At 33.7% G+C, this 25,951-nt stretch overlaps 1 protein-coding gene across 1 annotated transcript in view; it reads right to left on the minus strand.

Annotated features, from left to right (window-relative positions):
• LOC109830506 (kelch domain-containing protein 4) overlaps nt 408-25,951 on the minus strand; it is a 35,829-nt gene continuing 10,285 nt past the window's right edge. The window contains 10 exon segments of the mRNA XM_020397773.1: nt 408-659; nt 775-843; nt 1,556-1,642; nt 3,740-3,892; nt 5,018-5,131; nt 5,611-5,772; nt 5,847-6,119; nt 7,188-7,230; nt 8,322-8,385; nt 22,383-22,488. Of these exon segments, the coding sequence (XP_020253362.1) occupies nt 552-659; nt 775-843; nt 1,556-1,642; nt 3,740-3,892; nt 5,018-5,131; nt 5,611-5,772; nt 5,847-6,119; nt 7,188-7,230; nt 8,322-8,385; nt 22,383-22,488 (1,179 nt within the window). The 3' untranslated portion in view covers nt 408-551.

Below are 25,951 nucleotides of genomic sequence, written 5' to 3' on the forward strand. Positions count from 1 at the left end.
TAACAAATTGATATATCAAGATAATTAAATATATAATTATTTAAAAATAATATGTAATAATTATAATATAATATAACTCATCAAGTACAATATAATATTATAATACATTATACAATTTTATATTACATTATATTTAATACTTCTAATACTATAATAATATAAACTAAATATTATAACATTTTATTTATAATATATATTATTATAATTAATATATAATATATTAATGATATGTTTAATACTAACGTTGTAAAGAGTCAAACTCGTGTTGACTAAAAATACTTAACATGATATTTTAAAAACGTTTTAAGAGAAACACAACACCATGGTGTTTTTTTACAAAAACACAACAAAAAAAAACCATGGTACCCAAAAAAATCCTCAAATAAATATTGCTCTAAACATTATGCTACGGTTGAAATAACAATCATATTAAGTTAATAAATTGAAGAAAAAAAGGGGAAATGAAACAATTTACTTTAACCATTCATCACCGTCTCAATACAATACATAATGTTACAAAATTGTTTATAATTAGAAATTCCAATGCCTAACTACCTCTTTGAATTCTTATTCTTGTTTTTATTGGGACCCCTCTTTCTCGAACTAGTCTCGGGCCCTTCTTCTTCTTCAGCCTTTTGTTCAGCCTCCAATATTGCCAACTACAACGTGCAGAAGAAAAGAGAAAACATAGTTGAGGGGGGAAAAATCATATAAATCATATAAATCGAAAATGATCAGACTGGTTTGAAGATGAAACGAAGAAGTAATTAAAACCTCATCAAGGATGGGCTTCAGCTCCTTGTATCGAACCTCAGCGAGATCAAATCCATCTTTCCGGAGCTCCTGAAGGTCCCAAGTTCGTGTAGGAAAGAGCAAAAGAAAGTACTTTAAAAAGATGAAAAATAAATAAACCCACACCTATCTTTCAGTTTAAATATGATGATGTTCCACAAGGAACCTTGGTGAGGATATCAATTCTACACAATTTAATATTGCATGGTGAGACCCGGAAAGTAATAGAATGAATACTAAAAATCATAACAGGGGATGTGCAAATGGGATACCTGAGGAATAAGGAGTGAAGAACAAGAATTCTAAAATTTTCACTTAAGCCTGGACTCCAGGGATAGTAGTAGAAACAATGAATGTGTTTGAGAAGATTAAATTGTAGAAGATTTACTTGAAGTCATGTTTAAACTATGTGACATATATTACTGAGATTAGAAGGTATTAAACGTCTCTAGGATCAAATTGTTTTAAGCATCAGAATAGCGTGAAGGCAGCAAGTGAGAACAGAATAAGTACATTGGTTTAGATACTATACCGAGGAAGTAGCACCAAAGGAGAATTATGATAACTGTTTGAAGGAAGTTAAAACTACCCATTACGGAGGGGCTGTGCTAGATGAAAACCAAAACTTTCCAGTCCCTTCTATCGTGAAGCTAATTTGGGGACAGAATTATTGTATTTAAGCATTAAAAAAATTACTGACACAAAGGAAAATTTGAAGCAACAACCATGTTCTGCGAAGAAAACTAGTTTCAGTTTAACTGACCTTTCCAGTATGCTGGGTGTGCTCGTGTGCAGCCATTTGCCAATACATGCTTGTCCTCTTGTAGAAGTCCCTAAGAGTCTCCCCAGGCTTCACAAAGAATGTAATGGAAGGAAATGAATAAGATACTATGAGAAGTGATAAATACTAAGAGATGCTTTTAAAAATAGACTCATTACTGGCGAATTAGATAAGAACAGTTGTTATGATGATAAGAGAAGTATATAAATGAAATACAAATACAAACCAAGGTTCCCTTCCACAACATTGTTGACCTCGGAAGTATTAAAGCTAAGCACAAGCTTTATTACCAAAGAAGCTGAAATGAGAGACGAAATAGTTCAATGAAAATACACTGATTTTATTTTTATTTTTATTTTCTATTTATATTTTTTTGAGCAATTGATTTGAGAGCAGTCAATAGTTTACTGATGGCTTGTACATATGGCCGAAAAGTAAAGGGGGAAAAAGGATTATTTTCATATAATTGTAATATCTGTAACAGACCAGCTTAGGTCGTCAACTTTCTAGGTAGGATCAAGGTTATTAAACTCAAAAAGGTATCTACAGGTCCCAGAAATACTTTCCTTTAAGTTCGAGAATTAAAAAAATGTCATTAGAATCATATACATTTACGACTGTACATTAAATGAGCTACATAGATACAGAACATGTAAATCACCAGTAGAATATTAAACCGTTTATGGAATTGTGACCAAATCACGGAATAACTGTATATATTTTGAAATTCCTTGCATATTGAGTTCAAAGGGATTTGTTGACAGGATTACGACAAGAAGAACCTAGAAGAATTTAGACTGAAAGGGAAAACTTGTCAATTATTCTACCTAATGAAAGATGTCTCACCACAATATTTACAACCACTCAATCATCATCATGCAGCAGCTTGCTGATTTGCATCAATGAAACTCTAAACATGCTCTAAATGTAAAAGTAAATTATGGGGCAACGACGATCTATTGGGTTCGAATGCAAAAAGGTACTCAAACCATTTAAACATGCAAGTGACTCACTTTGGTGTAAAAGTAGCAACGAAAATAAGATGACAGGTTGTGAACAGTGTTGTATACCATGGAATTTGAGACTATACAAGTGTCTGTTATGTGTATACAGGCTTTTGGCACAGAAAAATGGCTGCATGCTGCCACTTATGCCTCGGAGATAAAAATGCAGCAGCAAAGGATGAAAATAGCGCGACGGATGAAAATGGATGGATCAGCTTAAATTCTTAGAACTCAAATTCAAGCCACAGTCAGTTCTGGAAGAACACATCAACAGAAAAGGCCCTGGAATGTTCTGGAAGTATTAAGTTCCACATGCTTGTTATGTTCCTTTATCATATAATTTTTATTATTATAAACATTTCACATATATTATAAAATTTATTTTGCAGTCCGTGAAGAATTCTTGTAGTAAGTTAGTAACAGGTTAGGTTTGATTATGTCATATGCAAATATACATAAGTGGCCTTGTAGTAAAAGGTTAGGTTTGATTATTGTCATATGCAAATATAAATTAAGAGGCCTGGTACTAAATGGTTAGGTTTGATTATTGTCATATGCAATTATACATTTTCCCATCTTTTAATATACTTAAGAGGGACAAAAAATCACTGAATCTATCTGTCGGGAATAATATTTCATCGGACATAAATGTTAGAACAACGACCATTCTGTCAAGTTCAAAATTTTGCTGATATCCATCTCAAGCCATACCAAAGACCACTTCAGTTCTATTGCGAGCGTTCAATATTTTTACCTGTATACTTGAGCAACAATATTTTAACACATTACCATTTCCATCTAGTAAACATTTGAATACTCTCTTACTAGTTACAATTATCAATGAGTTTTTCTGTGGATGGATGGTCTTACAACTCATATTAAAACTTCTGAAATTTGGCATGTCTAACTTTAAATTTGGCATGCCCAACTCTTCCCTGCACATTGATGCTTCCATTCTTGTGCCTAGCTAATATATAGATTTGAATAAGAGTTTATGCTATGGATGCAATATATCACAATAACAATGAAGGGTTGATGCTATGGATACAATTTATTCATCAATGAAGGGTTGATCCTGTGGATATAAAGCTAAAATCAGGCACCAAAGGTTCAAAGTTAAGCCTAGAAGAAATTTTAATACTTTGGGATGAAAATGAAGTACCATTGGAGTTCTTTGTGAATCCGAAAGGCCAAGGGTTACTCTTATTTGGTCGATCCTAGCACGCTTCTCTTTTCGACGCAGATTCTTCTTCTCACCTTTTAAAATTGAAACAGCACTTTCTGCGTCTAGAGTCTTTTCAACTTCATCCTCAGACTGTGAAAAAGAATAAGAACATTACTAGATATGACTGTAATAACGAGAATTCACTCCACAGGTAACTGAGTAAACAACTAAGAAAAACACATAGAATTAATTTTCAGATAGTGTGTACCATTGAAAAGACAGTATGTAACTATGTAAGAAAAACCAAAGTGATAAGTAAAGAAGAAAAATATTCTTCAGTGATTTCTTTACTGAAAAAGTAGCATAATAAGACAAAGCAAGAAGATTTTCAAGAGGTGGAAATAGATAGAAATAAGATGCATTCTGTGATTATTTGCCTTTTACCAGTATATCCTCGCAATTTTTATGTAAATATTGGAACTTGTTTATGTTTCTTTTAGAGAGAAGGAACGTGTTTTGGCAAAAGCAAACTGCTATTCTCAGTTATAAGAATGTGCGCGCTAGTAAAATTAATAAGAATTTAGAAATTTCATTCTTTAAGTGTAATTTCTTTTTGGTTCATACTTCTCAGAAAGATGGTGACTTGATGGCAAGACAGAAATCGTAACACAAGCAGGCCACTCCAGAGATATAACCTCCAGACACTTGATGTAGAAGAAGCATTTAAATTGAGCCATGTAAATGAAGTTGCCTTTGTAGATGAAAATTGATAAATGCTGTTTTATAGCAAGAGGAAATAGAGGTACATTAACTTTCATGAAAGAGGATGACAATTTACTTACAGACAACCAGCACATATTGTACTGTAGCAACGGCAAATTTGCAATGTAATGGTATACTACAAAGACAACCAAGTAAGGAGGAATTCTCTACTACAGCAATGTCTCCTTTACAGTCCCCCACAAAATGTTTCTGAAGGATTCACCAAATAGTTATTCTGATCTAGGTTTATGCTGTTCTGGCACTGGTGTTCATACTTTGTTACTATATTAAATGTAGACAGATCAAGAAATGATGGCCATGGCTATGTTTTAGGTGGAAAGCTTTATACAATCTAACATCTTTTGCATGTTGCATGTCCACTACCAACTTAGTGATACTGTGAAATCAGTTGTTTAGGTGCTTCTCTAAATTTAGCATGATCCGCCTCCATCGTTTGAAACTATTTGATCAATATGAACTTATCAAATCATAAGAATTAAAAAGGAATTTTACCATATCTTCGTCGTCTTCATCAGACTCATTGCAGCCACTTTCATCACCGCTTTCTTCTTCTGAATCACCATCATCTTCATCCTCAGAAGCTTCTTGCCATTCAGATTCAGATGCCTGAACTTACAGGGGAAAATGAGATTCATTTTAATGAAACTTGACCAACAGTCCGCATTAACATACTTAGATGTAGTTATGTTAGAACTTTACTTTCAAATATAAACACTAAGAACCAAAAGAATGTTTCCTTTCCCTGACAAAAAACAGCTGACTTATTTTTGAACTAGGAGAACAATCTTCTTTTCTCTTGGGTGATTAGTAGAGGGCAATGATCAGGGGTAGGTACAGAAGTCACAGCCTTTGACAATCTATGAAGCAGTTCAGGAAGACCAGACTGAGGGTAGTAATGTGTAAAGAATAATGTTTAAAAGCAACACGATTAGAATTTAACGGTGAAAGATGCAGGCCATTGAACTTGACCAACTTCTGAGTTAGCAACAAGAAAAGGTTATACGGTTACATCCAGAAAATCAATAACTTAAAGTCTTGTTGGGGTCATAATGGAGGAAGAATCATGGATATACGATATGACTAACCGCTAGTATGCACTTCCATTCGTCAAGTTTGCTGAGGTTAAGTGAGTACAAATCATCAAGTGTGATCTCTCTATCTCTGACTTCCATCATCCCTCCATACACAAAGAGCGTATCTCTTCCCACAACCATGCAGGCATTAATACGTCCACAAGGCTTCACTATCTACAACTTTCAAAAGGTGGTTACTGGATTGAAACAAGCCGTAAGTATAGAACAAAATTTTTTATACAACTAACCTCTACTGAAGTGCAGCCTTGGAGACAAGAACTACTACCACCCAGCCCCTGTACTTTCACATCAGATACTTCTTTAGAGGAAACATCATTGCAGGCAAGAGATTTGGTCATTTGATGGGAGATTTCTTGCATGTCACATTGCATCTCCGTTGCTTCCTCATCATCCTCCATATTCTCATCATCATTCGCTATAGACATCTCAAGATCATCTTGGATGCTCTTATTCGACACGACCGAGCCCTTTGATGATTCAGATTTATTTGACGCTTTTAACTGCAAAAGAATGATACGAGCATAGTGTGACATGTAAGCAGACATATTACGAGAATAATAGATATTCATCACGAGCAGATTTCAAAAGCCTTAAAAAAATGAAGTGCACTCAACATTTTCGTGCAATTAAATGTTTTCTAAAACAAAAGAAGAGCTATGTGCCTTTATTAGTCAATAAAACCAAAGTATGTTTTCTCCTAGAGTCCTAGTTTACCGATCTAAGGAGAGCATGTTTTAGTCCCATTACCCAATATTTACTTCCAAAACCTTCTCACCAGAACATGTTGAGCCACATTAGCGTAATAAGCAGGCATCTGAATTTATATCTTTGATTTCAGCATAATAACAAAGAAATGCCAGTGAGAAATAGTATGTACAACATAGCATTTACTGCCAAAAATTTTCGACAAACAGTTTGCGGAATCAAAACCAGTATGTGCTACGCAAAAGCATAGGCAGACTTCATGAAAGAAATGCAGCTCCTGTCAAGGATAAAGCTAACTTAAATGGTTCAATGCCGTACATTTCAGAAACATCATTACAAGTGAATAATCAAACTATGTTAGTACACAAATCATCTGAATATGAGAAGCCCTAGCCATAAACAAGTTTAAAGAATGTAACAAAACACACATACAGATGTGTAACATAAACTTGAGCTTTTGAAGTCTGCACAGCAGAATTACTTTTATTTTTTAATTGTTTTAAAGAATGATGAACATTAAGCCAGATAACTAACTTTATAGGTTAGAAATATCATAGTAAACTATATAAGATCACAGCTGTTTGACAACTACATAATGAATATTAGTAAATGTGCACATCATAAAAATTTTGGCCGTGAGAAATATTCAACAGTGATTCTTTTTTTTTTTTGTAAGTAAGGCTGTTTAGAAGTTGGCAGAAAAAGATACGCATTCTACTGACTAAGATGGGTATTGCGCAACAAAAACCAATCCATAAGCTAAATTTCAGCATGAGAAGCATTGTTTGAGAAGTGGTATAACAAACATTTCCTAATACCTGAAAGTTTTAACAGAGGTTATATTAAATGTTTCAAGATAGTACCTTGCCTTTAGTAGATTTCTCCTTCCGCAGCTCCAAAGGATACCTAAGATGAAGCAGATAAAGATTTTGAGAAAAAAAATTGAATTCTTTATTGATAAACGCAACAGTAAGTGCTCTGGACAGTTGATGTATGTGCAAAATACATAGTGTTATATTATGAATGTTCAAACAGTTGCAGCATATAACTTACAAGCTACTTATTATATGATTATGTGCATGTCTTTATTGTTACTTTAGCTGCATAGTTTATTCAACAGTTTAATTTATAATCGACTAGCTTTATCCACTAATAGAGGAAACTCAAATAGGTTAAAATCTATCCTCCAGGAATAAAAACTTAGGTCAAGTCGGACTGGGTACTGAAAATCCCATCATGATAGGACCAAAATAATCAAAACATAACAAAACACCACGATTGCCTATACACAGGAAAATCTTAAGCATACTTCATAGAAACTCAAGTTTTTTTTCCACCAACAGAACAACATGATGAGCTACCCCAGAGGTGTACTATTCATGCTGTACACCTCATCGAATGCATATAGATAAAAAGTTATGTTATTCTATGATCCTCCAACCTATCCAGCGGTAAAAGCAATATGATGAAGTCATTTAATGTTGGTCATGTAATTAGACAATCCACTTCTTGGAAAGAGGAGAACTTAAAATCAATTCTAGGGAATATATCTTTAAGCATCAATATTTCATGCAAACCATGCACATGACCTACAGACTATAAATTTTCAAAGATGGTAGTTTAAGTTACTTGATGCTAATACCCAATATCTAATATCATGAAAAAAGTTACAACACAATCATACAACGATAGAAGAGAGAGACTTTCTGCAACAAGAATTGTGTTGAAAACTGGTCTTCTTGCATGGTAAATTTCATACATTACCATGAAAGCATATGCTAATCGTGTTACATCTGTCACAGTGAATGCGTTGGTCCTCTCTCTCCATGTTCACAGAAATCATGTGCTTCTCTCTCTAAACATATAAAGATACCCAGCTCTGTGCAGAGTTGTACATTGTTTCTCTTGGATGTATAATGAAGCTGGTTAAATAATTACACTTCTTGACACCTAAATTAAGATTATGCAGATCAGGAAGTGCCTTTAATAGAACTTACCAGCGACGGTTATCCAATTGGAAGCCGTAAAGCTCATTTATAAACAAACTCATCAGCACATCACCTGAAACAAATAAACAAACAAATAAATAAATTGCCACAGGTACTAGAATATCAATTCTGCATACAGTCAAACCCTTCTAACCATTTAATTGGTTCCTGTGCATTGATACAACATCCAAATCTAATCTGTATACGCTTGATTAAGAATTATGCATCCACACAACATTAGGACCATGCTAAACTATAAGACAACGTTTACAGCCAACCTCATGAATGCATCATGTATCTTACATCATTCCCAAAACAAACCCGTCGAGCATAAGATTTCAGCATTTCGTAGAATCATATTTACATTGCAATTCTCCGGAATTAGCTAGATGGAAAAACCAACTTCTTCTAGATCCAAGACTGACCTTATTAGTGATGCAAAAGTAAAAAGGCCAGAAGATTTGATCTAGAACCATGGTAAGCTTAATCACAGAGGTTCAAACTTCTAATGCACTCTCCCCTTTCAATGTCTTGAATACGAACTCTCATGTAGGACAAAGTACTCAAACGCTAAAGTGTAAATCTTCCACACTGCTAATGCGATCAATATCGGACCGATACATATCATACCTTTCTACAAATAACAGTGGTGCCCATTGATTCTCCTTACTTGCTGTGAAGAAAAAATTATACCAATATTGAAATTAAAATATTATAAAGTGTATTGCTAAATCTAGTAGTATCTAATCTATTGGGTTTATAAAAGTGTACTACCATCTTAAAACATTTCTTCTCAAAATGCCCTCCAAAACACATACATACATACATAAAACACATATGTTCATGCATAAAACACACGCATCCATATACATACATACATACATACACAAACAACACCCCAATTAAATTAATTTAAATGCAATGAGTACAGCTCCAAATATACTATATTAACAGTTATAAAATTAAATTAATTTTATAAATTTGGTATTATTATTATTTGAATGAGTTAGTGGGTAAAGTTAAACCCTCTAACAGTGTTATCAATGCACAAAGAGCAATGCGGGGCGCAAAGTCTCTTTATGCATGGCTATGCGCGCGCCCAAGTGAAGCGAGGTGCACATCACACACACAATTTTCAAGATGGTTATCAAGCACGAAAGAGCATGTTTACATATCTTCACATAAAGTATGTCAAGATAAACAACATCTACCATGAAATCACAAAACAAGGTCTTAATTTCCTATGCTAACACATCCAACATAGAGCAAAGTCCATAAATTTTCAAATCAAGAGTCAAATCAAGACCAATATTGAAGTGAACTTATGGTCCTCAATCTGGCAACTAGAAATGCCTAACAGTTTTATTTTGCTTTTTAGGTATGAGTCATTGGGTATAAAGGCCCGATTGAAATGTTAAAGAACAAACTACATGTGGCTATGCCTAGCATGTGCCCTACATGAAGCACAGGTCACGTGCGAGGTGTAAAAAGCGTTGCTGCATCAGATGCAGGACGCTTCGACATTGCCCCACTCGTAAGGTGCATGAGGCACAGTGATCTGCTAGCCTTTGAAAACACTGCCCTTCAATACTTATTAATCCCAAACAAACCTAATCTGCAATTTCTGCAAGCAAACAACAAATCACTCATTTTAAATTTTGAAATATAAAGTTTACAATTTTTAACACTATAAATAGTATTAGAACAATAATATAAAATTAGTGAATTATTATCATATAGTATGTAATTATTGAAGAAGAAAAGTTTGCATCCAAAATAATAATAATAATCACCCACTAATAACCTTCTCCACATTGATAACCTATCCTATAATTACCTATCAACTTTCTACTTAATCACTCACCCATAACTGCTCTATAAGGTACCCTTAATTTTATGATAAGTATCTTTTCAAATAAGTTTACCCAATTAGAAGACTCTAAGCAGCTTTTCAACGTCTAACGATTAATCTTCATCTTAATAATTATCCTTAAACTATTTCTTACTCTGTATTTTGCCTTCCAAAATCATCTCAAGAACCTCCCTTTCTCAACAAACATCTACTGGGATCGTCGCCTTCCCATTGCTATTGTCATAGCTTACTCGATCTCACCACTCGATTCTCCGAAGCTGTCGCGTCATCCTCCTCTACCGCGCATTAGTATACTCATATAGAGGAAGAAGAAGAAAAATGTTAGTCCCATCTTCTTATTCCCCACTCCTATTGTTTTTAATTTTCTTGCACAAACAATATAAAGAAAGAAGAATTGCTATTTTAAAAATATTTCATAGATGTTTTCTAACCATTTTCTGCTAGAAGTACTTCTTTCCTTCTTATCTCAAGGTATCCTTTCCTTATTTCCCTCAAAATTGTTTTCGTTTATAATAATTTTTTTACTTAAAAATATTTATTTATTTATTTGGTAGGAAGACAAATAGGTTTAAGGTTGTCATGAGAAATATGAAAATGGACTCACAGCAATATTTGTCCCCACATAAAGTATTTGATACTCCCACCATTACTACAATTGCTAGGCCTTAGAATTGATTTTTTTGGTATGTATATTTATTGTTTGATTTATATGTAGGAATGTGGATTAACATGAAATTGTGGATCAGAGTGGACATCAAACAGACTCATGGTGATTAATGACAATAGAAGAAACAATCGGTGAAAATTAAACAAGGCCATACCGCAACTTCACCGTAATAAACCTAAGAAGCTTCAATCATTTTCATCCCCATAATACACTCATAGAAATATTATTAGATATGCTAAAGGAGAAAGATGTTGATTTATCTTCTAATAATTAGTATGACAGCTAAAGATGGCACAATCTCATAATCTTCTTATGTTGTGTGCGTGATCAAGTTGTACTTATCGCAAATCATTCTTACGCATCTAGCAAAATGAGAAAATAAATTCTTAGTGATAGCGATCTTTATCAATGATCTAACCAAGCAAACCTACATTTGTTAAAGATTGTATATGTTAATAACAAGGATATTGTAAGCTCTCGAGCGTCTGAGTTGATTCTATGACTAATGCCATTAAATACACAAATGAGGAGTGGTAAAATTATGATTAATAGATAAAGAAGAACTAGAGATAGACCTAATAGTAGTTGGATAGAAATAATTAAAAAAATATGATAATGCTTAGTGGAGAAGAGCCCTCAACAGGACCAAATAGAAAGTTTGATTTAGATACATATAACCTATCACGAAATTTTGAACAAAAGTTGTGTTGGTGTCATTGAGTCACAAATAAATTAAGAATGTAAAACATGAATTTCCACATGCCATGCACGTGCACCAAATTTCATCCCGACATTTTTCCAATACACACTATTCTAAAAGAGTATCTCATGTTAAAAAATTTCGCCCAAAAATGCCCCAAAAATTTCATCGAAATTACCAAAAATGCCCCCATTCAGATTTTCATTCAATTATTTCATCCAAAATTTTAATAATGACAAAAAATCTCATTCTATTAAATTATTTTAAAAATCAATAAACTTTTTCCCCCACACCTCACCTAAATAAACGTGTCCTCTACTCCACTGCTTCATCTACTCCACTAAGAAAAAAAACCAGTTACTTCTTTTTAAAAGCACAATAATTTTCCAACTGTTGCCTCTTCAACTTCTCTAATAACAATTCGTCTTCTAAATCTCTTTTATTTCCTCTTTACCCTTCTCTTTCTACAAGATTTCTCAATGTTGTAAAGCAAAACCTCATAACTTGCCCCATTCTTCAATTAAGTCACGATCACAAAACGATTATATGCAGGATATTGGTTTCTTACCCGAAGAGGTTAGGTTTTATAGATACCTACATATTTTTTATTCAAATAAAAACTTGTATCTTTGACAAGCATTTTATTATTTTTCAATGGCATGAGAAGGAGATAGAGAGAAAATTGATTCATACCCTGTTTCAAGAGCTTCAGAGGGCACAAACAATGAGACTCCATCCACTCTTTTCATACGATTAGTTTTCTCCTATGAGAATTTTTAGGTATTTATTCTGAAACTTATACGATTTTAAAGATCATTGTTTTGGTTTGAAGAATCATTAATGAAGAACATGAATGGAAGTGCCAAAACAGGCATAAATCAAACTCTAATAAAGCATATGCACATCAAATCTAACAAGAGCTTTCAGACATTATTGTTGACTATTGGCTTTCTCATGATGCTCAAGCCTTAAGTTATTTTGAATTTCTTTGAATTAGGGTATGATCAAGGCCTACTACAATTGTAATGTATAAATGAGAAGAACAATGTTTCCTTTGCTTAATAGCATTTTTCTCTTCATATTCATTTTGTTTTTTTATGTCATTTCTACGCAATTTGTGCATAATCAGAAGACAAATAATATCATGATACTCATCGCTATATGGTATCATCTTTAATCTCATGATGTAATTAGAATTTTTTAGTAATTGGAACTGATAAATCTCCCGCAAGTAAATGAAAAAGAGTAGCTGATGTCATATATAATATTTGCACAAAGTAAATTATGTATTCCAACAAACTTACAACAACTAAAATATTCATCATGTTGTTAAAACACAAAGAGAAGTAGTTTATAGTTAAAACATGCTACTCAATGTGTCCTTGCATATATCTAGCAAACACACTACACATGTATTTTATGCTCATCATGTTCTTCGAATATACATACTCTAATGAACTATATGTTTGGACTGGAATTTTTTATCTAATAAATGGTGGTTTTTGAGTGATTTTTTGGGTATAATAGTTAAAACTTAGGGGGAAAAGTAGCTTTGCTCAAACTGGCTATATTTTTCTCTTTGCTTCCAACATTTTCAAGTAGTGGACTAAATTTCATATTGTCAGCATCAACAATATAAATCTTCTCTTATGCATTCACGTCATAAGCGATTAAATGTCAATAATAGGAAAATGAATCTATGATATAATAAAGAGTGCCTACACCTAAAGTAATTCTTCTACAACTAAACCTAACAAGCGATTATTGACTGCAATCTTTCTCCAAACATGGAAAAAGAAAAAGCAAGATGAAGCATAGATCATGAGTTTAAACCTTCCAATAGCTTGCTTAAGAAGCAAAAAAAAGGAATCTTTGGTGATTTTATGAAATAAGGTCGACCCTACTCATGAGATTTCTTTAAGTATTTACATTCAGAAAATATAAATTTTAAGCAATTGGATGTAGTTACTAATGATTAAATTAGCTCATACAAAAAGACTTTCATTCTAGCTTCAAGTAGAATTTACATTAAACGCTCATCTGCTTCATCATGAAAGTTCAATTTTATTTCAGTCAAACTACATGTTTGGAGGTCGATTTGGTTAGGAAGATATCAAATGATTAATATTAGGAGATGGGAAAGCATATTTAAATCAATAAAGAACTAAATAGGGAAAAAAAATTGTTATTTGCCCCCTATTATACCTACACACTAGGGAATTCACTAGGGAATTTCTCTTAATACAAATTATTATTGTAGCATGAATTCTTGGACAAGTTAATACAAACATAAATTTCATAAACTTCATATTAATCTCCATGGTAAGAAATGTTTTTGAACTACCAATAACTTTAACCAATATATGTTCAAAGTCATTCACATTTGGCTTGGAGTTAATTAAGGATCATTAAGCTGGTGTTCTGAGCTAGATTTAGATGGGAATATGTTGCTTGCCACATTTGTGCATGCACGATTGCATGTTTAACGCCACCATCTACAAGATTGTAAACCGCCAAACCATCCACTTACTGTTTATTTCTGAAACATTTTGATCATATCGCACAGTCATGCACATTCACGCTATTTAAATTAAGTACTACAATGCAACTCTAAGTAGTATTTTATCATTTTGCTTATATAATTTTTGATTTTCTTTTGTTTATATGTATTATAACTTTGGTAATCGGTCATAGACCGAGAGCCTCTAACTAAGCTACCATATAGCTACTAAGACATGTTATTTACAAACTATACCGAGCACTTGAACCAATTTGGTGAAACTGAAAAGATATGCCTTATTAATAATTCACTTGATTAATATTATTGGTCATATAAAAAAAAGGAAAAAATATATACATAAGTATTAATAAAATATATTAATAATGATTTATAATAATTTATAAGATAATACTCGCAATATATTAGTATTTCAATAAAAATTATAAACATTGATTTTTAAGAATGCAATCTTGAGGTCATAAAGTTTGGATATATACTTTTTACTACCCATTTTACTTAAATCTACGTGATATTAATCATATTATACATAAAAACTCAACAGATTCTTTGTAATACTTACTTCAAATTTATTCATTTTTTTCAGTGAATCACACCATCATTTTTTCCATGAAAAAAATATTATGAACACAAGAAAATGGTGCTTTATAACATACCTTATCTCCAAACTACACGTGCATACACACATTTCGTGATGGTTGCTCTAAATGCAGTGAGAAGCATTGTGCCAACACGGAAACACAATTAGTTATACGACCATTACACTACGGGCATTTAGGTGCTACAAATAACAATTGCTGCAGTTCTTACGCGTTACGATGCATTTTTAAGCCCGCTGCAATATGCCCCCTCATCCTTGTAGTAAGGTAGAGCAATAGAATGCTTATAGTGAACTTATACATAAAAAATTAATTAAAATAATAATTTTCAATAAACTTAAATACCCAATTGGATTCTTCTTTTGAATGGACTAAGTAAATGTACTAAATGAATTTGATTTGATATTAGGCTAAAGCCCTCATACTGTGAAGGTTAATTTCTTTAATTGTCAATTTAACTCTTTAATTTACTAAATTATATAATTAATAATTGTAAAACTAATGGCTTATATATATTCATTACAAATAAAAGATGTAACTTGAAGCTTATAGCTAGAAAATAATAATATAAATTATCATTATTTTCATAAATAGAATATCCTAGAAACAGCATCTATAATGTGCAAAAGTTCAATTCATTGCAATAGCTGGCGATAGAAAAAATCTTGACAAGTTGATAAACTATTACACTGACTTCCATATTAATAATGAAATTAATTACAATGTTAAAACAGTAAATAATCTTACATGCTTTGTCTATAGATTTTACATTACTTGTTGAAAACTTGACTCCTCTAGACTCTAGTTGATTCACCAAGAAGACTTCGTCACTGTCTACATTTAATTAAAAAATACCTAAAGTGATGAACTTTTTTTTCAAAGTGGTGAATAATTTCAAACTATAGCAAAGTGACAGTAAAAATTTTGCAATATATTCTTATGATTGATTCTTCATGCAATCTAATCTTTTCAGTCAATGATGTGAATCCAACAAACTACTCTACAAAAGGAAATTCAAAAATACAAATACCTAAAAAGAACTAGCCTCATGACAGCATGATTTGTGCAATTTTTAATCAACCAATCTAAATTAATTACTCTTGTAATATCATTTTCAACTATGATTGCAAGTCAGTATTCATATTTTTCATTCACTAGCCAAATCTTTTTATTTTCAATTTTCAAATGTGATTGCAATATTTTGCAATCATGCAATATTTTGCAATCACAATAACCGCATGATACATCTCATGATCAAACCAGTTGATGATTACCTCCTATTTCCTAAAAAAATCAAATATTTATTCAAGATTTATATATTAATTAATTATTTAGCTTGTAAATTAGTGACACAAACATGTTGACTATCATATAATATATATCAATTGAATATTTATAAGTGAATTTGATTTTTGTACTATATATATGCGGTTTCATTTATTTAATGCTCCTAATTCTTTGTGAATTTTTCAACTAAATAGGTCCTTAAAGGGGGAGCATGAAATTAAAGCCAAGAAAAATAATTATGTCAAGTTTGGACCTATTTAAAAGTTATGGAATATACTGTGGAATCTTGTAAGTCTAATTTTCAGAATAAAGGGGAAGCATAAATAAGATCCATATATACTTCATGCATATGAAATTTGATCAATCCCCATTACAATTATGGCACCAGTATGTAGATAGATACAATAGAAAAAACAACTGGATGCGCGAGTAATGAGTTGCACAACCCATTTCGAATAGACACTAGTATGTAGATAGATACAATAGAAAAAGCAATTGAATGCAAGGGTAATGAATGGGGCCAGAACAAATGCATATACATTGCATGAGTTAGATATATATAGAATTAATTGACACAAGACACATTCATTAATTGCATACTAGAAAGATCATATAGTAATAGCGGACTACCCTCCTCTTTACACCTCCCCAAAGAGAGGGATAGTCATACCAAAGCAGAAGCAAACACAAACACAAAGCATTATTTCAGCAAGACACGTACTAAATGGCATTATTTTAGCAAGTCACCAAACACAACACTATTTTAGCATGACAAACCTAGCACGCGCGTTCCTAGATGCAATTCATCAATTTACCATAGCATTAGAAATAATCAAAACAATATCCTGTGGAAAGATGTAGTGGCTGACTTCCGTTTTATCGCGCATGGAGTCGAGCAATTTGAAAAAAAAGGTGTGTTAGGTGGGTTCTTCACGGTGGCGATGGAGTGCCTCCCTCGAATGCTCGCGTCGAGTTTGCTCTCCGTTGACGATCCGCACGTCTTGATTCACTGGAACGATATCTTCTCCTCACGATTTGACGTTGTGGAGAACTTGCGTGGCAAGTTTGAGAACTCTGAACGAGTTTAGAAGAACTCTGTAAAAGAGTTAATTTGAACCGAAGATCGGTTAATAAGCCAAGGCTAGAAGAAAGCTCTGGTGGTCGATCTTAGCTGAGGATGAACGTCGATCTCCCTCTTGCTGCCAATTCTCAGATCCGAAAAATCCAGCCTTCAATGGTCGATTCAAGCCAAGAAAAATCGAACCGAACCTTTAACTCAGTTGAGTTTGTTCACTTTTATAGGGGGATAAGAGGTTGTAACTGCCCTCTAAATCCGCTCCTAAGTGGGCGAAAATCCCTCAGAACGTGGGATAACGGTTTTGAGGCCGTTCGGCTTGTGTTTGAACAAGTCAAAACGCCCAATCTGACGTTCAGAACCCAACTTCGCCTCTTAGAATTGAGACGCGAAGTTGGGTGTTGGCTGAACATTGATGAACGCGAGGGTCACTCGTGTTTTGGTTTGTTGTAGCTTAGAAACGCGGGGGTCGGTGTTGGCTGGACCCCTAAGAACGCGAGGGTCGCTCACGTTTAGCTTGTTGTAACGCGGGTCCGACTCCAGCGTTTTGATGTTGTAACGCGGGTTCGACCCTGGCGTTTTGATGTTGTAACGCGGGGTTCGACCATGGCGTTTTGATGTTGAAACGCGAGGTTTGACCCTGGCGTTTTGATGTTGTAACACGGGGAGGACCTCCGCGTCTTGCCTTGCAGAGATTATCACCAAGTAATCTCTTTTTGTCATAGCGTTGCAAAGATCATTGTCTTGTAATCTTCGTCTTGACTCCTTGAGAATATGAGAGTCGTCAGATTGTAAATCCCGATGTTGATTGTGAATGCTGTTGAACTAGAGCTCTCATCGGTTGTCGTGAAGGTCGTCAGATTGTAACCTTCAGCAATCTACGCGAAAGTCTTCAGATTACAGCCTTCTGGAAGTCGTCAGATTGTAACTTCCATCATCGGTGGTTGATGGGGGATAAGCTATCTATTGTGATTTTTAGACAGCCTACACTCCACATAGAGGTGTCCGTGCGGCAAATTGTTGTTCCTTTGTTTATTTTTTTCCTTTGTGTGGCCATCCAATAACCCCACCTCATAAACTCTCATCTTCACAATGGTATGACAAAGATGCAATAAGGAAGTCCACCTAATGGCAAGATAAAACAATCACTTTGAAATAGTGTAGTTTGTGTAAATGAAATTTTGTTAAGTCGTTTGAAGCAAATTTGGTCCTACCAAATCTTATTTTACAACTGGCTAATAGGCTAAGCGTTAGATAAGATCTAAAATTCTTCTATGAAAAGAGATTAAGATCTCTCCTAAACACAGCCATAAAGTCTTCCAAAACTAAGTACCAGAATGACTTCTTTTCTTCTCATGTTAATCTCAATTTTCTTGCTCACTATCCATCTTTTAACTCTTTGCAAGCTGGAGAACTTAGTCATATCTAGTTCTCCATTAGATTCAAAGGCGGCTGAATATGAAAAAACCTTCCCTTCACTCCCGATATTGAAACTCTCTGCAAAATCACCTCTTCAAATCATTACGAAATAAGACAATATGAAGTCAATTGTCTAACAAATATCACAAAACATTCATCCACTTAGGCTCGGTCTGGCAGGAGGAGAAGTAGGGTGAAGTGAAGGACAAAATTAGAATTCCTCTCTAGTAGAGGGCTTTTGGAGAGGAAGGTAAGGTGGTGTGAGGTAAGGTGCAGAGAGAGAAAGTGTCAAATGAACTAGAATTGTAGAGAGAGAAATCCCTCCATTTTGGAAGGACACAAGAGTGAGGTGAGAGAAAGACACATAGTGAGGTGAGAGAAATAAACATTGAATTTAAGTCATATATCTCCTCTTACTCCAACCAAACAAGAAGCACAAAAAGTATATCCTTTCTTACACCTCATTGCACCTCATCTTACCTCATCTTCCTCCTCATACGTCCTATCAAACCATGCCTTAGGCTCTCGCACTGTTTTTACGGCGCTAATGGAAATCATGACGAGGTGAGAGAAGAAAATAAATTAAGGTTCTCAAACCTTTTTTATGGCGCCACTAACAACCATGATAGCTTCCATATATTCAGTGATCATTTCTTTGCAATAGTAATATCAGGTAATATCAGGGGATTGTTCTTCTTAGAGATTAACTTGACGCAATGCGACATAACGACTTTTGGCAACATAAGGCTTATTTTCACTACAATATTTCTTCCCGAGATTAGTAGCTAGGTGATTACTCATCACCTCCATCTTAGATAACATTATTAAAGAGTTGTTCCACACAACTGTGGACATGGTATGACGCATGTCCACCAAGTAAGGGAAGTCCACCTAATGGCAAGATAAAACAATATCACTTTGATTTAAAAATAGAAACCTCCTAATCATTACCTCATTAACGCATCCTTGCCTTGTGTCGGTGCACCATGCATCCACATTCGACCTCAAATTTTGAATTACATAGTCAATTACATCTTCCTTAAACGTGAGTAACTTCTTTCTCTCCCTCATGTTTTATTATTACTTCGACACGTTTGCTTGCCACGATGTCCACATATATGTGGAACTATTTAATAATGGTATCTAAGGTGGAGATGATGGTAACCTCCTAGCTATTAACCTCAAGATGAAATATTACTGTGGAAATAAGCCTCTCATGTCGTAAAAGTCATTATGCTGCCTCGCGTTAAATTAGTCTCTGAGAAAAACAATCCTTCTGGTACTACTATTGCATGAAAATGTTCAGTGATTGTATGAAGACCATCATGGTTGTCAGTGGTGTCATAGAGAATATTCGAGAGCCTAAGTGGATCCACTTGTCCACTTCTATCATCTCGGCATGGTTTCCATTGACACCGTAAAACAGTACGAGAACCTAAGTGGGTCATCTCTCTAACCTTGACATGATTTCCATTGGCACTGTAAAACAGTGTGAGAACCTAAATAGATCCTCTTCTCTTACCTTAGCATGGTTTCCATTAAAAATGGTGTGAGAACCCAAGTGTGTCCTCTTCTCTCACCTCGGCATGGTTTCAATTGGTTTGCAACGTAAAAATGGTGCTTGGGTGAATGTTCCATGAGACTTCTTGGACAATGAACTTCATATTGTCTGATTTCGTAATGAGTTAAAAGAGGTGGTTCTGTCAGAATTTCAATTTCAGAAGTGAACTTCTTGGAGAATGGACTTTATATTGTCTAATCTAGTAATAAGGAGTTGAAGAGGTGGTTTTGTCACAGTTTCAACATCAACAGCAAGGGGGAGGTTTTTTGCATATTGTTTTTCCAGTAGTGTATCACATACACCTTTAAATCTAATGAATACTAGAAATAACTATGTCCTCCAGGTTGCAAAGAGTTGACGAAAAAGTTAAAGATTGAAAATAAGAACAATATAATAGAGATGAACGTGAGGAAAAGAAAAAAGTTACGTTAGTACTTAGTTTTGGATCACTTGATGGCCGTGTTTAGAAGATGAAGATGAGACATTAGTCCCATCTTATAGAAAATTTCTAGACCTTCCCTAATACCTAACAACTAGCCAGTGGCAAAATAATACCCACTAAGACCAAATTTGCACTAAACCATTCTAAATTGTTAAGGATTTATTATCTATAAGGCTAGTCTAATCCTATATATAGGGTTCATGTGTAGCCTTATGGAGATATGAGAAAAACAAGAGAAAAACAATACATAATATAAGATCATTTCTCTTCATATTGCTCCTCTTCCATAAGGGATGGACTTCAGTTAGAGGCTTTTTCTCTTAAAGAAGCTTTATTGTAATCTTGGAAGATTATTTCGTTGAGAATTGGAAAGCGTTTCAAGTATTCTTCTAATTTTATTGATTTTTAATTAATATACATGATATGCATGTTTCACCTTATTGCATGTTGTATTTCTACCACATGGTATCAAAGCACATGGACCATGCATATTCATTGCGCACGGACAATGTGCAAAATAAGTTCGAAACAGTTTGAGCATATTGCACAATCATGCACATTCAAGCTATCTAAACTAATTATTACAATGCAACTCGAAGTAGTATTTAATCATTTTCTTGAAATAATTTTTAACTTTTTAATCTTTTTGTTTATATGCATTATAACTTTGGTAATCAGCCATGGACTGAGAGCTTCTAAGATACCCTATAGTTATTAAGACATGTTATCTACAAACTGTATGGAGCATTTGAAGCAATTTGGTGAGACTGATAAGATATGCCTTAGTAATAACTTACTTCATTAATGTTATTGGTTTAATACAAAAAGGATTTATTATAAATACTACATGGTTATGTATATGTTTCTATTCATTAAATTATTTTGTCAATAAATATATTCTAACAATTTATTAGTTGCATCATTATTAATTCATACCAAGTTTAATATTTTAGATATATTAATAATTAAATTTAATTATAACTATTAATAAAATATATTAATAATGAATTGCTAATAATTTAGAAGATAATACTCTGAATATATTAGTATTTCAATAAAAAAATTACAAACATTGAATGTTAAGTATGCAATCTTGAAGTCCATAAAGTTTGAGATATATCCTTTTTTCTACTCATTTCAGTTTTAAATCTACGTGATATTATATGTAAAATCTCAAAAGTTTATTTCCAATACATACTCTAAATCTGTTTTTTTTTTTCATTGATCACACAGTCATTTTTTTGTCCATGAGAAAAAGATTATGAACACAAGAACAAGTATGTTCACGTGCAAAATATGTGCTTTACAATTTGTATAAAACCAGAACCATACCATCAAACCGCTAATGTCCCATCAACACCACAACAGGGTAAATGTTCTCATTAGTGATTTTAAATTAGTGAAAGTAATTGAACCATAAAGCATCATAAGTACAAACCAATATGTTGAATCAAATTAGGCAAGCTAAGGGCATGTTTGGCGACTGGTCAAACTAAGCCATTGTAATATGTTTGGCAACCGGCTTATATAGGCTTATAAGCCCAAAAAAATCTCTCCTAACTCAGCTTATTTTTTGGTGGCTTATAAGCCATATAGTTTGACCATGTAATGTCAAGTTTACCCCTCCTACATTTAAGATAATTACAATGTCTTACCCAATGTTTAAATTTAGAGTCATGTCCTTTTTGGTCATTTTTAACAATAATGATGAATTATAATTCACTCATTTGCCAAACACTCTCTACAGAAAACGGCTTATAATCCATTTTTTATCATGCACTTTGGCTTATAATCCACTTGGGTTATAATTCATTTGTGGATTATAAGTCAAGTAATTATAAGCCAAGTTCCCAAACGCCCTAAATGATCTTTACTATGAGAACGTACAAGAACAAAATAAATATGCTTTCATGTATGTGAAAAACTTACCTTCAACTTCCATATCTACGACACCTCCAAATAGCATTGCCCTCTTCTTATGAACACACATTGAAAATCCAGCTCGTGGCCCAGGAGGCATTCCACTTTTCTTTACCTATTCATACAAGTAATGTTTAGGAAATGATAAAAAAAAGAGTTCATAATCACAGAACTGCAATGTTGAATACTTGAGCATCTACAGCAGAAGTATAAAAGTCAGGAAACAGCAACTAAAATAGCAAAGCTTTAATCTCAAACCTTTTATGGCTGGCAACATGAATCCCTTTCAGAACTTATCTCTCAATTAGGACTGTTCTCCTCTCAGTGTTGTCAAGGCCATCATATCTGTTAATAACAGCTTGTTCATTTAGGCCTATTCCTAATTCCACTAGCTCCATCAATTAAAATCCTAAGTGTACAATGACGGTTTTTGTTGCACATCCAAGTCATTTCGGCTGCCCTCATTTTATCCTTGGTTGAAGCTATCTAATTTCTTACATATGCACGCATCTCTATCATTTAGCATACTTATCCATCCAAACTCCCATTTAACAACCTCCATATTATCTTCAAATATTGTTTCACAACTGCCAAACATTCTGACCACAAAGCATCATTATGGTGCATCCATCGTAATTCTGATAAAATTGTATTTTAAATTTTTATGGGTGTTCTATAATAATTTATACAAAAAAACACTCAAAAACTGATTAATAATAGTAATGATAAGAGGAAAAGAATAAAATCAGGTTATGTTGCAATAAATAGCAAGAGAAGAATGAAAACTCTATTAAAAAACCCCCATATATGCAGATATTCATTGATAATCAAATCACGCTCTTTTTCCTTCCGAAGAATATAACTTAACTAATTTTCACACTTGAACCTTTATAAGCAACAGCTTCACAATATTTAAAAAAGACAATCAAGAAGATTAAATGGAAAATTAATTCACTGAATACAAAGTGCGCGGACAATCTGAAAAAGACAGGTTTGTTACTTCAAACATAAGGATAAAACCACTAATTTGAACAGCACAGATTGAAAATTCCATGATTATAAAGAGATTAGCTTGGGCATAACAAGAAGTCAAGATCTATTGCGCAATCTGAAAGCCCTTTTAAGAACAATATTGATGCGTATTACAGAAATGACATCTGATCAGTATGAAAATAATCTATAGCACAGTCTGGAATCCAGTTATTCAGCACTCAAAGCCTATGCACACCAAATCAATCCTCATAGTAAGTGGTTTGAAATGTGAAGGACATGTCAGTTCTAACAGCTTCACATGATCTTCCAGCCCTTCGTAACTCCAGTTAACCATCCAAACCCACACCCGAACCCAATATCCAAATCAGAACTCAAAACCCAAACCCAGACACAAATCCAAAAGTCAAAACTCACATCTTTCGATGGTTTTGTTCTTCAAACCCAAATCTCCAACGACTCTCTCTCCTCTCAAACCTTTAAACTCCGCTCCAACCCATCAAAAGTGCACCACCAAGATTGAATTTAATCCCCACATGGGTACAATTGCATATTAGAAGCGACCGCACTGCACAGGCAATCACTGTGTCACAAATCTTCTGACCTTTTATATATTTCTTCATGGCACTCTTGTGATTAGTTAGCAATATACCGTTGTACCAGAACCTTCCAGGCAGTAACCAGATTCTGTAGTAGCCTAAGTAATTAGTGCTTTAAAATTGAATTAACGGAGAAAAAATTTTAAAATAAAGATTAGGGAAACTAATTAAGGGTTTTTTTTGGAATTTCAACCCCAACTCTTGATTAACTGCCAAGTAGGTGTTTTAATGGCTAAAAGTCATTCGATGATTTGGGCGGCACCTCCTCAACAAAGGAATAAAACAGGAAAAAAACCCACGAAAAAATTATATTCTCTCATCCTCAACCAAACTCTATGGGAGCTAGAGAAAGCTCGTGAAGGGAGAAAAAAGGACCAAGGCAACAAATCAGTATCCCAATCATTAAGGTATAACCCACTTTCAAATTGCATAGTAAATTCTAGTAATTTGAATCAAAATAGAATGAGTGCGGATGATAACTTGTTATGATTATGAAGCTAAAAACTAGGATTTGCAAAAGAGAATTTTTATGTGTTTAAGATGTATGTGATTGACTGGAGAGAAAAAAAGAAAAAGAAAAGAAAAATTAACCCTAGATCCGACGGAGGTCTTGCCGCCGGCCACTTCTAGTCGTCGGCGATTCCATGTCGTCGTCCTACCACCGTGGCCCTACCGCCATGGAGAGAGAGGGGGGGGAGGGAGAGATGCCTCAGACGGTCCAGCCGAAAAAAAAGAGAAAAGAGGAACGGAAGAAAAAAAAGAAAAGAAAGAAAGGATGGAGGAAGACGATCATGTATAAAGAGATGCCTCTCGAAAAAAAATAGAGAAAAGAGGAACGGAAGAAAAAAAAGAAAAGAAAGAAAGAATGAAGGAGGAAGACGATCTGGTATAAAACAACATAAAGGGAGGAAAATTTATCAAGACCCCCTAAGTTATTTTAGCTTTACTAATAAACCCTCTTGCAAGGTTTTAAATGTCGGCCGACATGTCCGACATGTCGGCCGACATATTGGTTTGAGGGCTTGACCGACACGATATGGACGTTTTCAACTCGTATGTCGGTTTTCAGGGCCAAATCGGAAATATCAGGGTCATATCCGGACATATCGGACTATTTTTTAGCTTTGAAATATCGATCGTTATGGTTTTTTTTTTAAGATCTGTTTTTTGTTATTGGGTTTGGGTTTAGTAATAAATACTCAAACCCGTTTGACCCGTTCTCATGTTTAAGGGTTTCTTATGAACCCAATGGATAGAATTTATGAACCCAAATCCATATATTATTTACTTTTTTATATGTTTAGTCTATAGAATTTCTAAAGTATGCTTATATTGAATTTATGAATGCTTAGATTACATTTAGGACATGATATTATACATATACGCACTACCCGATATGACAATCCGATATTTAGTCAATGTCCCCCGATATATCCCCGATTTCCGCTATCCGATATGAATTTCAGCCATCAGACATGAACCCGACATCCGATATTTAAAACCTTACCCTCTTGAGTGGAGGATAGAGAGTTATGACCTAAGAATTCATTCTAAGTCCCTAAAAGCTACAAAGATTTGTAAATAAACCCTAACAGAGAAATCTAGGATCATATGTGAACAGAATAATTACGTATAGACCCCTGTTATTTACTCTGTTTGCAAACAAGTCCAATCTGAAAAATAAAAGATAATTTTTAGGCTTGATTAATTCCCTATAACCCCCTGCCTTATCATAAATTATTAGGAAGTCCAAAAGCTAGTATACGAGAGTTATAAAATTTTGATAAATTGCTAAAGTTAGCAATAAGCTCATATGTACCCTATTTATAGATTTTAATTATTATTGATTATATGTAAATTTATTTGTCTCTAGATTATGAATTGATTTACCTATAATATATATTTTGTTATGAATTAATATTAATTTTATATCTTCATATTATAGGTTTTGGTTGATATTCAGGAGAATAATATTTTGAGGAAATGTGA

Source organism: Asparagus officinalis, chromosome 2 (genome assembly GCF_001876935.1).
Source record: "Asparagus officinalis chromosome 2, Aspof.V1, whole genome shotgun sequence".
NCBI lineage: Eukaryota > Viridiplantae > Streptophyta > Magnoliopsida > Asparagales > Asparagaceae > Asparagus > Asparagus officinalis.